At 38.9% G+C, this 17,631-nt stretch overlaps 2 protein-coding genes across 4 annotated transcripts in view; both read right to left on the bottom strand.

Moving 5' to 3' along the window:
* The window catches only part of LOC115233610, a 49,039-nt gene that overhangs the window by 1,648 nt on the left and 29,760 nt on the right, over positions 1-17,631 (bottom strand). For all 3 annotated transcript variants that reach the window (XM_029804123.1, XM_029804124.1, XM_029804125.1), the window contains exons 11-12: positions 10,449-16,050; positions 8,683-9,123 (exon numbers count right to left, since the gene is read on the bottom strand). In XM_029804123.1, coding sequence (XP_029659983.1) covers positions 8,683-9,123; positions 10,449-16,050 — 6,043 coding nt within the window. The remainder of the gene's footprint in view (positions 1-8,682; positions 9,124-10,448; positions 16,051-17,631) is intronic.
* Positions 333-4,025, bottom strand: LOC115233612 (synaptotagmin-like protein 4). The gene is made up of 3 exons (XM_029804127.1): positions 3,708-4,025; positions 3,105-3,316; positions 333-2,839 (listed from the first exon to the last, which is right to left on the bottom strand). Exons 1-3 carry the CDS (start codon positions 3,989-3,991, stop codon positions 2,685-2,687), a joined length of 651 nt encoding a protein of 216 aa, XP_029659987.1. The 5' UTR covers positions 3,992-4,025; the 3' UTR covers positions 333-2,684.

Below are 17,631 nucleotides of genomic sequence, written 5' to 3' on the forward strand. Positions count from 1 at the left end.
TAAAAGAATTAATATAAAAATACTCTCTCTTTTCATGTTTTTAACTCTCTCTTTCACTTCCTTTTCATGTTATACTTCCGATATCGCAACTCCGAAAAACCGTAACGTTATACGCATACATTATAATTACATTCAAAAAAAACATAAATATTAACAAATATGAGTTATATAAAAGTTAAACATAAAAATTATTCACGGATGTTATATAAAAAACGTAAATTGTTTTAGCTTCAAATGTGTAGATTAAGGGAGCGCAAATGTAAAAGAAAGCGGATTTCTGTTACTTGCTTCTTTTTTGTGGAAAATATTAAAGTGAGTAACGTTTGTATATATATAAATTAGAAAACCAATAATGTATATATAAAATGAAAGACTCCGATATTAAATATCTGAGTAATAAATAGCGGGCTAATTAAGAGCTGAGCGCGGTAAATAGTGCGCGAATTATTTTTATTATGTTATGTTTCTTGTTTATTATGAAGGCTTATTTTTTGCTTTCACAAATAATTTCTTCCAATTCTTTTCGTTTAATGCGTCCCTCTGACAAAAATTTGAAGAATAGAGTTGCAGAAACTCGCATTAATTTCTGTTGTAAATTTTTAATTTTATCACTTAGGTCTCTTCTTTTTTGCAAAACGATATACATATATGATATATCGCGATTATATATTATTGGATATCTGATTAAGAAATAGCGGGTTAATTGAGAGCCGGGCGCGGTAAATAGTGCGCGAATTATTTTTATATAGGTTTCTTATATATATATATATACTGTTTTGCAAAAGAGAAGAGTCCTAAGTGACAAAGTTAAAAATTTACAACAGAAATTAATACGAGTTTCTGCAACTCCAAATCTTTGTCAGAGGAATGCATTAAACGAAAAGAATTGGAAGAACAATTGATTATTTGTGAAAGCAAAAAAATAAGCCTTCATAATAAAGAAACATATATAAAAATAATTCGCGCACTATTTACCGCGCCCAGCTCTTAATTAACCCGCTATTCCTTATTTAGATATCCAATAATAATGCGTATAATCGTGGTCTGTTTATTTCGATTATACATTAATTATTATTTTAACAATCTAGAGAAAAATAGTTCTTCTAAAACCGTGCGCATCAAGAATCCAATGTATCATATATCATATATATATAATCTTTTATACGGTGTGTTTTCATCAAATTCTAAAATTGATGATCTCAAAATATAAAAACGTAATTCGGTTCTTCCGTTCATTTGCTTTTTACAATTTTTCATATATATTCGCAATATGTATTTGTATATATAACATAATATATTACAGTTTTTTTTTATTTCCGTAGCTATATTGACTTACAACGCGCATATGTAGAGACTAAAAATTTTAGTGAATTATTTTTGTGCACTATCAAATTATTTTTCAGATACCTTTTTTGTGAGATAGAATTTCGCAAAATTTGAAAATACTTGGCGATTCAACGTTTGGAACTTAGCGAAAACTTATTCGCCATTTCTAATTTGTTTATTCGCGGATAGCGAAGAACTTACACTTATATGTCCGTAGATGCTGATAGTAATTATTCTATCAACTGTTTGTACGGACGCACTTTCGCTCCTAATCCCCGTTTCGGGATTCTTAAGAACCTAAGAATATTTTCTCAAGAATATCGTCGATGATTTATAATATTGCACGAATTTTTATTAATTAAATTACTTGCACAGTTTGTATTAGTATGCTTTGTAATAATTGCAATCGAAAATAATAAGGAAAAATATATAACGTAAAGCAGCTTCAAAATAGAAAAGAAAAATATGTCTCGCTGTAATTTTCATAATTTGAAAATATGCGAAGAAAGAAAAGTATGATGGTTATGAAAATAAAATAAACAATATTTTTTTTAAAGACTCAATAACATTGAAACTAAGCAAGTTGTATCTAATAATGTAAAACTCTTCAACCTGAAAAATATATAAATATTAAAGAAATTAATCGCAGCACGAATTCGCCACAACTTTTCATGTTTGGCACGTCAATTATGTTATGTAGTTGTTACGAATTCCGGCTTTGCGTAAAAAAAGATATAACGGAAAATACACAAGCGAGCAAAAAAGTCTAATGTATAGCCAATTATTTTATCATTTTTATCGCTAAACAAAGGAAAATGATTTATGAAATTAACTGTATTTTCTAATTTTCTTTAAAAAGAAACCAGGAAAGCAACTATTTTGTGCAATGTGCGATCTCATTAGAAATGATATATAACAGAAATTTTATGTGAAACTTTCATAGAAATTCAAAAATATATAGGTTTATATAGAAGTTAATAGCGCAACATATAAGAAAAGGCAGAAAACCCAAAAGAAATTAGTTCACAATTATTATATTATATAATAATTGCCGGAACTGCGGCAATGATATACTAAATTGATGATCTTCGCAGTGGACCGGAAGTTCGCAGGAAATTTTCCTCCATAGGCTCGTTCAAGAAATATCAGACGAGTTTACGTTGCTCCCGAAGGCACTGATTTTTCATTATTATTCACGATTATTTAGAATACGCTCGACGTAAGCGCGACGCTTTTAGAGCTATGTACATACAATCGACTTGGACTAAATCGGCACTTCCGAACCTCGGCTCCTATCTCGGAAATGAGAATTAAGGAGCGAATCCTTATCGTGTTTCATTGCGTCGCGTTTGCTGCTTTTAAGAGCCGTTGCTCTTCCCGTGATTGTGCAAATTCGGCCTCAACGTCACCGCGCCCTCGACCCAGAAATTCGGCCTCTCGAGCATGTTCTGCCACAGGGATAATTCGCGGCCGGTCGCGTCCATCCAATCCACCGGCTTTCCATAATGCTTCCCTGAAATGAAGATTATATTGTCAAAAGAAAAATGCAAGAAAAGATCTTTAGCAAATCTTTGGAGTATAAAAGATCGAACGCAAACAAATATGACATTTTATAATTAAATCGTGTGGCTGAGATTCTTTTTTTTGTATATGTGTGTAGGAAAGATATTATCTGCTATACCTGTCGAGATCAATTCAATTTAATTGAAAAAAGATAATTATAATCTCTAGATATGTATAATTTCTTTGGATTATTTATGTGGCTCTTTTATACATACCGGTACCGAGATTAAATCGAACCCCGCCGAGGAATTCGTTGCTGGCGATTCGATCGTGGTCCCAGACTGTTAATTCTAATCCGCGTTCTGCCAATTCTTGCAAACTGACATCCTTGTAAATAAACGTGTGACCCCAAACCGGCGAACCGACAGATCTACGAACGACGCCGGTCTTCTGCTTACCGGATCGGCCTTTGTCGGGGAGCAAATAGCTGAAAGAAATTATTTATATAGAAATTGTAAGAGAATTTTCTAAAAGAACTAAAAATTCTAAAAAATTATTAAAAATATTGCGAATTTATGATCCAAAAGAGTGATGCGCAAAAAATAACAATAACAAGTTGCTCTCTATAAAAAGTTAAATGAATTATAAATAATTTTATGAATAAGAATTTTATTTTTTACTTTTGTAAAAAAAGCATAATATAATAATATTTAAATTAAATAGAGAAAAAAAAATCAAATAAAATAAAAATAGGAAAATTAAAAAATCGCCCAAAATGTATAAATAGTATTTTTCAATTACATATACTATATGTCTTAATAAAAATATATATACTGATAATATTCAAAGTAGGGAGAAAAGAGAGGAAGGGAGAATACCTTTTGCAAAAAGGATCGCAGGTGCCCGAATTCTTGCCGCGCGTTTGCAGGTTTCTGGCCTCCTTGACGAGCACGTGGAGCGCACCGCGGCTCCAGTTTTTTTTCGCCTTGGAAATTCCGCCACGTTCCGCGCCGTTCTCTTGATCGCGTTCTTGCTGCACCGGATCCGGGGGGACGAATTTCAGGCCGACGATCACCTCGCCCTTGTACGCGACCGGATCGTCGAACGGCTCCGTCTGTGTGAGACAATAATTATCTGTATTGGTTCTTTCAGCGTCAAACATCAGGGTTTCATAGTTCTATCTTAAAATTTTCGAGCGAGCACCAAGAAATACGAGACACAGAAAAAATTTTAATTTAAAAGATTTTATTCGACCCGCTAACTTTTTTTTTATGAATATATATATATATATATATATATATTTTTTTTATTTTATATTGTGGACTCATTTATATTAACAAACACATACATTTTGGAGCAGTTGTCTAAATTTGTAACTTCTCTCTAACCGATGTCTTTCCAACTGCGACAACTTGTTATCATAGGAAAAGAAATACACAGGCTAGATTATTATCGAAAGATATTTACATTCTCGCAAGTGGATTAGGTCAATGCTCGGCAAACATTGCACTCAAAAAAATGTCTTGCTGATATAGGTAGATTTCTAGGTGTCACAACAAAACTTTATCGCTATTTTTTGTATCTGTTAGAATATTGTCTGTTACATATAGAATTTATAGCAGCAATATTCTAATAATATCTTCTAGAAAATTTAGGTCCCATTGCCAAATGTTAATCACTGCATTGGATAAATATGAGTTTCGATACTACAGCTAGAACGATCTTTGTAAGAAATATAACTGCCAATTATAACTGCAGCATCGAAAAATTGAGAGAAATTGTTTAAAAGAGCTAGATAGATTGGGCGCGTTATACAAATATGTTACATGTGAGGATTATATATTCATTTGTTTCTTGCCGCTAATTTTTTTTTGTGTACCACAGCCAAACTTTATAACAAGTATGATTGGCCTTAACATGGATAGGCGCCACAGAAAAACATTCTTTCTAAATTTCACAAACAGTTCAGATATAAATTCTGTCTCTGTCACTTAGATTGATTAAATGCGAAACATATGCGATATCACAGTATTTGCTAATCATTTATGTACCTCAGTTAATTTTGCGCACCCAGAAAATTTTTGCTGTAGTTGCAATACCACTTTTTTGAGTGATGTGATATGACCTATTTTGTCGATCGATAAGCCGGCAAATTACAGAGGGGGAGGTATACATGAAAGTATATAAACCATGCTTCATTCGATTGAAAGATATAAATAATAATCGATATATGTAAATCTTTTAAAAATAAAAAGAAAAAATGGAAACCTGAGGAAAAAAGTGGAATGCATCGCGAGCGAATGCGTCGATTTACAATGCTGTTGCGTGCAACGCGAATGTTGCACTCTTACGTTGGTGATGCGAGAAAGGTTCAACGTTACACGCGCACGTGGAGTGCGTACGGAGAGTGCGAGGAGTGGTCGGCGCTGCGTGGCATTATCGATTGTATGTACAATACATACAGGGTGTCCCAGAATTAGAACGACAAATTTCAGATAGTTGTAAATGATACCAAAACAAGCCAATTTTGCCAATAAAATGTACGCAAATCATTCGTTTTGGCACTAGAGAGTCAAAGACTAATAAGGGAACCTCGCGAATCCGAAAATTCTGATTTTTATGAAACTTTACACACATATAGTAGGGATAAATAGATGAATTTAGAAATTTCCAGTTGTATCCCAAAAATGATTCTAAGGGATTAAATCACCCCTCATATGTAGAGCGGCTTTTTGCTTTTCTCGATATATCTCGAAAATTATTCAAGATATCAAAAAAAGTTTTATGCAAAAGTTTCATGGTAATAACATTTCTATTTAACCACATTAATAAAATTTTGAAAAAATAATATTTTTCAAAGATCTTTGCCCTGTTTAATCTTTGATTCTCTAATGCCAAAACGGCTTATTTGCGGACACAGGTTTATTGACAAAATTGGCTTGTTTTGGTGTCTTTTATAACTACCTGAAATTTGTCGGTCTAATTCTAAGACACCCTGTATATACGCGTACCCGGGGCTCGCCAGGGATGTCGGAGAAAAGAAAGGAAACCTCATAATAAAGCAGTTGCACTTGTCACACTCGAGCGAGCACCTGAACGCGAGCGCGCGGTAGGTATTATCAATGCGCGCGTTCTACTTGTCGCGCATAAAAAATGTGCACGCTGCAGAAACAAGCAGCGAGAGAGTTTTTTTTCTTACGAGAAAAAAAACCCGACAAGGGTGTTCCTGTATCTCGAAGAAGCGGAAGGACGCTAATCCAGGAAATTCATTTATTGATATTTTTTCAGGTTAGGCCCCTTCCATCCCTTCAACCTCGAAATTTAATAAATAAATTATGAATAAATAAATAGAGAGATATCAATAAAGTTCAAATTTGCATATAAATTAATATGATCTACTATTGGTTTATTATTACTATATTAATATGGTTTAAATTTAACACAATAATTTTATTTAATAAAATTTTATATTAATAAATTGTATTCATATGTATATAAAATTCAGTGTATTTTTTATTATAATATAAATTTATTATTTTGTATTCTTTTTTAATAATCGTATTCCTCTTTCTAAAAGTGCTTGCTTGTTTTATTTTATAATTTGTAGAATTTAATTTCTAAAAGAGAGAGAGAGAGAGAGAGAGAGAGAGAGAGAGAGAGAGGAGGCAGAGAGAGATTATATTGATATAAATATCTTAAAATATTTTTAAACTTATATATATTTTCTGCTTCTCTACATATTTATCTGTATTTAAGATTAAAACTCTCTTTTATAAAAATTTTTATATAAACCATTCATCGATCTTATAACTCATACTTCCAATACAATTTTTTTTCTAACGTATTATAAAAATTGCTTCCTATATATTCTTATATATATTATTTTTTTTCTAAGATATATATAACCCATTATTGACGGAAGGGTAAAAAGCACTCTCTTGCAAAGGTTGCATGTCACGATCGTGTTTTATAATCAGGTATTAACTAGAAAAATACTTCTCGATAAATTCGGAAAGTGGAACTTTTCAGCGCGAGATGATACAATAGGTATTTTTGACGTAATAGTAATTGAATTTTAATTCGTCACAAAAGAAAGGAGAAAAGGCAAATGTAACGAAGTCATTAAAGTTAACTCAGATCTGTTATTACACCAAATTTCACGCGATGAATAGCACGTTTTCGCAACAACTGTTCCGCTTTTCGCAATGTTTTCAACTCTTGATAAAGACAAAGGAATTTGCCACTCTATTCGCGTTGCTCTCTTTACAAAAATAAAATCACACCTCATACACGTTCACTGTGTGTAAAATGTACACGTACGTATAAAGGGTATCTCACAATCGGATCATTCAGAGTCTTGAAGTGATAGGCGATTCCTTTTAAGCAATCAGAAAGGCCTAATTGGGCATAACGTGGTAATTACTAGATATACACTTAACGGAGAGTATTTAAAGCATATTACAGAGAACGTTAGTTTAATAAATTACTTGTCAAATTTAAATCAGAATCATTTTCTAGATTAACATCGAAAAAAAAAAAAAATGATGCAGAGATAGAATGTTACAATAATGATCGAGATCTCGTAGAAAGAGTTAGCGATATGCGCGCGTTTTGAATTTCGCCGCGAACTTTCCTCGCCGTTACTTACGAAGAATGCTTAAAAAACGGTTTCTCCCGCCCTCATTCTTCATTATGACGACGCTCACCATAATTTCATATTTACACCTAATCATTTGCATGGCGCGCGCCACGTGTGCGTGACGATACCGCGCAGCTGCCTAATTTATCACACGGGGGAATCACATATACCACCGACAAAATTTCCTTTCATTCATTTGCGCTTTCTCCAATCTCTCAAGATGCATCTCTCAGATTTAAGATATGTTCAGATATAAGATATTTCTTTCTATTTTCTTTATTATAGTTATAAAATGTCATATATAAAAAAAATAAAACGAAAAATGTAGATGTAAAAGTAGTAGCTGACTCTGATTTGTTAATTGTAATTAATTCAATTAACTTGACAGTTTAGCCAGTTATTAAATTCATCTACAAATTTTTTTCATGCATATTATATATATGTATGTATGTATAAATACATATATGTGTATTAGATATATTTTTCGTAATTGATTTTAACTTAGATGTATATATATATATGTATACAATATTGTATGATAAAGAAAATAAATGTATTTTTTTAATCGTGTGTTTAATTTGCTTCACAAAATTCTTCAAGAATAAGCATGAATTTATGAATTGATTTTGATCTCATCAAACCAAATTAAATGCCAATTATAATCACTCGTATCATTTTACGATTCTATCATATAATGAGACTGCTGCAGTATACTTGATGGCTATATCAAGACTGTATCAAAAGTCGCACACTTTCTCTCTCTCATTGTGTGATTTACCTTTAAATTCTCCATCGACTTCTTCCATAAGTTTTATGCGAGAAAGTTCATGGGAACTTCAAATTTAAAATACAGAGAAATTGCTTAAAATTCTGAGATGTATAAATAATAAATAAAATAAAAATTCCAATGTGTGTCATATAAAAACAGGCATCCCTATTTAAAATATTGCTATCTTCTCATTTATTCATCTTCGTTTTTTATTTAATTCTTCGTTTTTATTTAATTCTATCAAGAGAGATTTCGCGAGGAAAAAGGCAATAGTAAAAGAAATTAATACAATATACAATATAGTCTAAAATATAGATTCAATAAAAGATATTTGAAATTCTCCTCACGTAACTAGGCGTCTGTTCTTTATAGCTGAACTGGCTGCATTTCAGCCAGTTCAGCTATAAAAACAGATCCTAGATATTTAAAAAAGAGGAAGACTTACCCGACGTAAGCGACATCGTCTGCTGCCTCCTCGACCGCGAGTTGTCCCGTTTGTTGGCGGCCGATTGCGAGCCCGAAACTTGAAGACCCGGCGCGCTGACGGCGCGTTTGGGCCCGCTGCCGATCGCCCCGGGCCCAACGTTGCTGTTCCTGGCGAAGCCAGGTGGCCGATACCGGGCGGATTTCACGCCGCTGTGCTGTGGCAAGAAGTGGTAGACGCTGTGCGCTTTGTGCATCGGCGACGAGGACGACGATGTCGACGATGACATCGTCGTCGTCGTCATCGTCAGACCTGTCGGCGGACCCGATCCGGCCGGTAGTCGCGGCAGGGAATTGGTGGCCGCGCTGATGGCGGATTGCATGCCACGTGGAAGGGTCGTCGCTCGCGATTCTCCGCCGTATTCCAATTCGTCCTCGGTGTCCTCATCGCCGGCTGATGCACCTGTGACGATTAACAATCGATTTTTTTTTTTAACCGGATGGTATTGACGATATCGATGTATTTGGGATGTATAATATAATAGGAATATACATAATATAATGAGCGCAATGTTATCTTGTGCCACGTGTCACTTCTGGAAGAGAAATGGCTCGTACTTGGATTGTGTTGAGAATAAAATTAAAGGATTGTAAATAAATACACGACAACGCGAGATCATTGTATTCTGTTTACTCTTAAATATTTATTATTTAAATAAGTAATAAATAAGAGAAAAATAAGAGCTTTTTTCCTTTCAGTTTACTTATTTACTTACATTTATTTATTCATGTTATCACTTCCTTAATGACAGTAGGAATGTAAACATAAGCTAAAGTAAATAGAATACAATAATCTCACGTTGTCGTATATTTATTTATAATCCTTTAATTTTATTTCAAGCGGATTTTAATTCACTCTCTTTTCTTAATTCCATATTCTATAACTTTTATCTCATACTACTTTTCGATAAATCTAATAATTTTAATGATGTTTTAAGCTTTTTGATGAAAATTTTTTTGTTTCTTTTTTTGCGATTTTCTTTAAAACAAAACAAAGCAAAAACGTGCAAATATCTAAAGGATTTTTTTTCTTAGTTCATCGATACCTTACACGCTCCTAATGTTTTGATATTTAATTTCGGGACACCCTGTATACATATCAAAAATTATCGCAGATTTGAATAATTTAATTAATCTCGCGTTCATAATGAGTTTTGCATTGAAATGTTTTTCTTACCGATTCGTATTCTACAATACTCAACAAAAAAACACAATTTAATAATCTAACATATCAGTAAATAACTCGTAAAATATTTGAAAAATATATAATTAATACTTTCGTTATTTTACTTCAATGTTGCTTTTCCTCATATAATTTTACTACTTACACTTATTTTTATTTATTATAGAGCAAACTAAAACAGAATCGCGTGCAGCGTAAAATAATTCCGACTTAATTTACCAAATATATGTAAGTATAATTAAGTTAAATTAGTTTGCGCGCGTTCATGTTCTCTTATTCCAAAATAAAATATAACCCCCATTATCGGGAGTGATCTGACCGTGGCGGCCAACCATGTTCAGTCCGCGCTGTAGCGTAATTGCGGAAAAGGAATGTTCGGACAAGCCACGGAATTGCGGTGAAGCAAAATCGAGCTCTAACGCCAATTACCGTCGTTTCCGCGATGTAACACGATCCGCGGGAGATCATATGCGCGCGCGCATGTACACATCGCATTCATTCACTCACTTGCACGCATAGAGAGAGATAGTCACGCGCGAGCTCACCTGACTCTCCCCTGGTGTTAGCATCGGGAACAGAGGATCTCCTCCGGTTACTCCAGATCCTCTCCTCGACGGAGCCGCCGACGTTTCCGCCAGTCCCACCCCCGCTTCCGCCGCCGATCGAACCGCAACTCCTCACCCTGTCCAGCTGCTCCCTGGAGAAACTCTTCGGATTGAATAAGAGATCACCGGCGCTGCGCCGTTTCGCGGCCAGGGCACTTGCACTAGCACTGCCACCACCACCACCACCACCACTGACGTCACCGGAACATGCCAACAGGCTCAGTTTCGTCCTCGAGTCGGCGGCCATCAGCGCGGACTCGAAACTACCGCGCCAGGAAAATCTCTCGTAATCGCTGGCCTCCCGTTCCTCCCCTTCCTGGCCGGTAGAGGCTGCCGGGTGGCTGTTGATCAACAACAGCGGGTCGTGTGACTTCGACCTTGGCAGCTGCAGATGCATCGACGAGGGCGCGTTGGTAGAATCGGATGTTGAATCGTCATCCTCGGTAGTGGACGTCGAGGATGGAGTCCGATGATGCTGAGAGTACCGTCGCCAGGTGGTGGAGTGATGATGCGCAGCTGGACCACCTTCCGAAACCTCGTGCATTAGCGCTACCAATCGGCTGCCGATGTGATGCATCACTTTGGCGATTAGAGGCGGGCTGCTGTGCGGCGTGGAATTGGCGTCCGAGCTCACGCCGTCGCCGGCCATCTTCGTGAAACTCTGCACCAGCTTTTGGTAGACGAATGCGGTATCTCTGCCCAAGCAGGGTGCGGTTTGTATCGTGGAACTCAATCGTGGTCCCGATCCTTTCATCTGCTCTTTCTCCTTGTCTGATAGCGTCGCGTCACCATTGCTACCGCCGCTGCCGCTGCCGCCGCCGCCGCCGCCAGACGTGGTGTCGAATTTGCTGATGATCTGTTGGCAGCTCTGCGAGATCTGCTCTTGCAAGGCCGATCTACGTCCGCTGGCGGCGCCCTCGAGATCGGAACTAGTGTAATCCGAGCTGTCGTAAGAATCCGACCACGTGTCCTCCGAGCTGAGATACTCGACAATCTCTCGCACCTGCTCGTCGCGTATTCCCGGAACCGTCTTCATCAGTCGCGTCAGTTCGTTCTCGAAGTACACCAACTGCGGCGGTTTGGTGCGATTCTGAGCGTAAAGACGCGCCTTCGAGGCATAACCCGGAAGTCGCGGACTCGGTGCCGGCGAGACACCGCTGGAATTCGCGTTGGTGACGCTCTGTCCCGGAATTTGCCCGCTCGAATTGGCCACCATCGTCTTGAAGAACTGCCGCATTTTCGACATCATGAGATTCGTCTCTTCATCACTGGACCAGTTGTTAAAACTGTCTTTGCGCGACAGTGAAGCATTCGCTAGATGCGGCAGACTTGCATGATTCACCGGGTGTTTCGTCAAGTTGTTCTTTTCCGTACCGTCCGCACCTTCTTCAGCGGAGCTCCGATTCGCGTTCTGAGAATGTTCCGAGATCTTGTTGAGCATGCGATCTTTGCCGATTTTCTGATCAATTTCCATACCACTTGTTTGACTCTCATCTGGCAGTTTTTGATGCTGAAGAAGATCATCGCAGCTGCCGACAAAACCCGAGTCCCGCGATTGCTGTTTTGATCGCTGACCGTCGCTCGAATTCATTGCAACTGAATTTCTCGAAGAATCTATTTGCGAAGACGAAGCCGCGTTCAACGTGTTACTGCTATTGGTGAGAGTAGACGGCGAGGAAGACGAAGATAAAATGGACTCCGGCTGTGGAGTCTTTGCTCTGTCCGAGTCGTCGGAGTTCATCGCCTCGTTGTCGTTTTCCATTACGATCTCATTCATCAGCGTCATTTCTCTGCTGGGTTCCGGCGTCTTGTTTCGATCGTCCGGAACGCGCGGACTTTGAGTTCCCAGATTTCGCGGCTTCTTCTTTTTGCGCTTCACTGTGTCAAACTGACCGTCTGTGCCAAAAACGGCGGTCTGACCGTCATCAGTGCCATCAGTCTCCGTCGAGGAACCTTCAGACTGAGTCTCTTGCGCGTCTTGATTGAGACTCAGATCCTGGAGAGAATTTTGCGAGCTCAAGTTCTGCGAACTCTGCGTGAGTGCTAACAGGTTATCTAAAGAAGAACTGTGAGATCTGCCTGTACCTCTCGCACGCACCAATTTCTTCCTTCTCTGCGCTTCCGGACTAGGTCTACCTTCGGAATCACTACCTACTGAACCGTCAGAATCTCTTCTATCCTGATCAAAACCAAGGAATTCGGATAAATAATATTTCTCCAGTCTAGAAGAGTTCAAAAAACCATCGCTGGTATTCGATCTATCTTGATTCTGATTAATACCGTTAGTTTCATCTTGTCCGAGCGATTCCAGCCCTTCGGAGTAAATCGACGAGGTCTCCGACAAGCTGTCGACCTCGCGCGAGCCCATGCTGGAGTTGTTCCCTTCGCCTCCCAATCCGAAGAAGAAGTATTTCTCCAGCTCTGAAGCGGAAGGTGGTCTCGGTTTCTTTGAGGGGCTTCCTGCTGTCAGACTGGGCTCTGTTTCACTCTCCTCGCACGATTCCTCGACGATGGTGTGCAAGGTAAAATCAATCGCTTGCCTGCGATAGCCTCTGAGCTCCTCTTCGCGATCGCCAAAGTTATTAGCTTCATCCTCGGAACTCTCTTCCGTAGCAGTAGTCGCGCCCGTTTCGTCTTCGTCGTGGGACACTTCTTCCACCCAGGAATCATCGTCGGCCAGACCTTCTTCAAGTATGATAACCCCGCCAGCGCTCGAATTTTCGTCGCTAGACTGTGACGAAACGCGTGTCCGCGTACTCTCGCGACAATCCGACACCGAACGATCCTTGGACACGTCATCGACGCTCTCCTGTCGACAATTGTGTGACTTTGGCACGTTCTTCGACGCGGACACATCGTCGCTTTCACTGGCACTACCGACACTCAAACCACTATCCGCTTCGGGCTCAGCCGATTGATGACCTGTCGCAGTAATCGCGACTGCCGGTAGTTTCTTCACCATTAACGGCTTGCGCGGAGCGTTCTTGCGATGAAATTGCGGTTCGCTCGCCGCTTCTAGCGCTAGTTGAAAGTAACTGGCCAGACCCCCTTGGCTTCCAACCGAATGGATCTCATCCGGTTGCAGCAGCGTTGTAGTGTCCGATGTGACGACACTCACCGGCTGGTATGAGGCTTCTTGAGTGATCATCACGAGGCTTCTATATTTATTACTGCTGCTGCTGTTGTTACTGTTATAAATGTTACTACTGTTATTATGCTGAGCTGGGTCTCTCGCAAGATCCTTGAACGATACTTGACTGTCAGCTGGGAATCCATTCTCTTGCCGAGTGCACGGGCGTCGCTCGACTGAGCGAAACCGTGTCGCGTCCCCCTCCTCGGCGCTCTCACCGCCGCCGCTACCATCACCACCACCACCACTATCACTGTTACCATCACTATTTCCTCCCACCTGAACGACAATCTCACCTCTCACCGGGCCGTCATGCGCAGTGTTCATCTTGCCGCCCGCGCCACCTTGCTCCTCCGCGTTCCTCGACATCTCCTGAATCCTGCTGGTGGTTATTGCGTCGCTCACATTGACTCCTACCTGTTCCTCGCCCGTCGGTGCCGTCGGGTCGTTGTCTTTCGCCCCGCCATCTTGGCCACCGCGACGACACGTAACAGACCGATAGCCTTCGTCGTCGTCGTCTTCGTTGTCCTCATCGCCATCATCCTTTACGTCGATCATCGACGAATTACTCAAAGCTCGCTCACCGATCGATCTCTCGGACTGACTTTGTTTCGCGTCACTCTTCGTCATCGTCGGACTTCTTTTGCCATCGCGATTATCATGAAGACGCAAACCATTCTCTTTGATATCTTTTGTAATATCTTCCGTACTCTTCCTATCAATTTGATATAGTACTTTGCCGTTAATCGCGGCGACTTCGTTGCTGTAATCGAATAATGATTCGGCCGGGGTCACCTCGTACTCGTGAAGCTCGTCGCTGCTAATTTCGCTCCCTGTAGTGTTGCTCTCGTTGCTGGTGCAGCTGTCACTTGACGCGTCGATAATGACATTACGGTTCGAACAATTCGCCTCCGATAAAAGTAGCTTCTTATCTTCTTGTCTCTCGCAATCGTTCGTTACTATCGATCTCGCAATCTGTTCACCATCGTAAACTCGAGATTTTTCTTGCTGGTTGGCGCTTACGTCTTCGACGACTGAAATTTCGAGAGAGTCCGGAACGATAGTTGGATCCCAGACGTCGCTCGCAGGTGACTTTGGTTCGATCAGATCGTCCTGCGAAATTTCTCTCAACGTATCGACGGTTTTCTCTTCACCGTATATTTTCGAAATAGATCTCTCGTCTGTCTTTAAGATGTCTACAGGTGGATCGATACTATCGGGATCGAGCATTCTGATGGACTTCAATTCGATTCGATTATCAGAACATTCGTTATCATCCGCCAGATATATCTCTTCAGGGATTGATCGACGCTGTAGTAGAAGAGGAAGTTGGTTATCAGCGTTATCGATTCCATCCTTCCTGTTACGATTTTTTCGTTTATTGGCCAAATTAGCGACAGGTTCATCCAGTGATTTCTTTTCGTCTTCACAGCGAGCGTCGCCGACGATGTAAGCTTTGGAATGCCTTTTGGATTCTTTCGATTCATTCTCACTTACTTCCGATTTATTTTCCATAAAAACGTCCTCATTTAGCAGCTTCATGTGTTGCAATACAACCGGCTCCTCTTCAGGAATCGCGGTGACGCGTTTCAAGGTTACACCGCCTTCCGCCGCGGAATCCGAATCATCCTCCGCGTTGTCTTCGATATCGTTGTCGCTGGTGAGCGAATCGTCGTTCACCACGAACACCCTGGAGAATCTGTGCGAACTAGAATCCTCCTCCAGATCGCTACTGTCCGCCGATGATCTACCGGACGAGCTGCCCGAGTTCTCTCGCGAATGTTGATACATCTCCTGCGCGCTTCTCTCGAAGGAAGATGATAAGGAATCCTCACAAGCAGCCTCCTCGTTTCCTTCTACCTCTTCTATCTCTTCGTCACTCTTCTCGCGTTCCGTTTCAAAGTTCTTCGTCTCTTCCAATCTATTCTTCACGACGGAAGAACCAGATTTGTCGATGCCCTTCGCCGACGAGTTCTCCTCCCTTCTGATCTCTTCGGCTTTCGACATGATTTTCGTGTCATCTCTCACGTCCTGAGAAGATTCGAGATTTGCCGATGGTATCGTCGTCGTCTCGGTTATCGGCCCATATAGTCTCGGGGTCATCATCTGTTCCGGCGGATGGAAGGTATAGGTGGTCGGATCGAAGGTGCCGGCAAGTCGAGGGTCCAGGCGCGCGCCATGTAAAGGCTGGTTGAAACGGGGATGCCAGGCGAACCAGGGCGCCGCCGGATCGCCTCGTAACCTCAGAGTTCCCGACTCGGCGTGGCCGTCGCCGCGGCTTATCATGGATGACGCGGCTGCCGCGAAGTCGCCGGTCCACAGGGCAGCCGGTACCGGCACCGGATACGGGACCGGGACCGGTATTGGCACCGGCACCGGGAGTACGTTCGCGCTTCGGGAACCGCCGCAAGCCTGGATAGAACGACAGGATGATAGCTCGCGACATATTATTTTAAAAAGCTTTTTATCTTTCTATCAGTTTCCGAATTTCTTGTCTTTCTAATCTTTATAACATGTATGTGCAGAGAACTTATGTTTATTTTTTTTTATTAGATTTAAATATAGGTAATTATACTTAAATTTAAATATTTTAATTTTAATTTAAATAAAATTTATTTATAATAAACGAATTTTTTATCTCAATATTCAATTTGATTCGAAATTGATCTCTTTCCTAATTTCCCATTTTTTATATTATTTTGCATATATTTCTCACATATTTTGTTTTTATTTTATTAAATAAATGATAAATGTATTTCTACATTTAATTAAATTAAACATAAAGCAAAATTTAAAAAAGATACAAATAAAACATGACAGCATAATTGTGTTGATAATGAAGATATGTATATCGTTAATTTAAAAAAATATGCTGTGTTTAATTTCTACCGTTTAACATTGTTCATAAGAACGTTTATATAACATTTTAATAGCATTAATACACGTGCAATATAAAAATATATTAATCTAAAATTAAAATTATTTGTTTTCCATTAAATCTGTTCTACTTATAAAAGCTGTCGATAGAAATGGGTTAACAATTTGAAAGCCGACGATGACAATTCGCTAGCGAAGCATTTATTGATCGGCAATAATCAGCATGAGGCCATGAGGCGTCGTTCGATATACGAGAAAGACTGCGAGTACACTTTATTGACAAAGTGTGACCGTGAATTCCGCATAGCTGCCGTGTATGACTCTCTTCGCTAGTAGAACGTGAATGATTAATTTAGCTGTAGCAATGTATTTGTCAAACGGACGCGCAGCCAGTCGAGGCATTCAGTCGCGGTCACATGAGTTGTGTTCATATCCATGAAAATTCTTTTCATCGCGTTGTATTGTATATGATATTCTTCTCTTCGATTTATTTATAAAATAATTTCGCGAATAAATATAGCAAAAATTTATTTCAAAGTATTCTTTGCATTAAAAAAAATCGATAATATTAAAAAAAAATCAAATCATCAAATTTAATCAGTCAAATTGATTAAAAATAGGAGAGGCTATATGTAAAACACTAATAGAAATTATAAATCACCCAATAATTATGCCTCTAAAAGAATTGAAGTAAGAAATATATATATTGTTGCACATAACAAATCTACATACAATGGATATTTGAATTTTCAATGAATTTTCTTAGCCGAAAAAGATAAAAAATACTGTTGAAAAATTACGATCTTAATTTTCATTTTTAAATTTATATTTTATATTTTATAAGTAAAAGAAAAAAAAATACAGTCGCGTGCGCGCGCGAAAAATTACAATCTCAATTTTTATATTTCTAAATTTGTATTTTATAAACATAAATTTGATTGAAATTTTTCGATTACATATTTTTTTCTTTCTCGGCTAAGAAAATTCATTAAAAATTCAAATATTCATGTAGATTCGCGTGCGCAATAATATATATGTATTTATTATTTTAACTTTTTTACATAATATTATTACATACGATTTTTGCCAGGTTCTTATATCAATTCAACACTTTAA

Source organism: Formica exsecta, unplaced genomic scaffold (assembly GCF_003651465.1).
Source record: "Formica exsecta isolate Colony F162 unplaced genomic scaffold, ASM365146v1 scaffold18, whole genome shotgun sequence".
NCBI classification, from domain to species: domain Eukaryota; kingdom Metazoa; phylum Arthropoda; class Insecta; order Hymenoptera; family Formicidae; genus Formica; species Formica exsecta.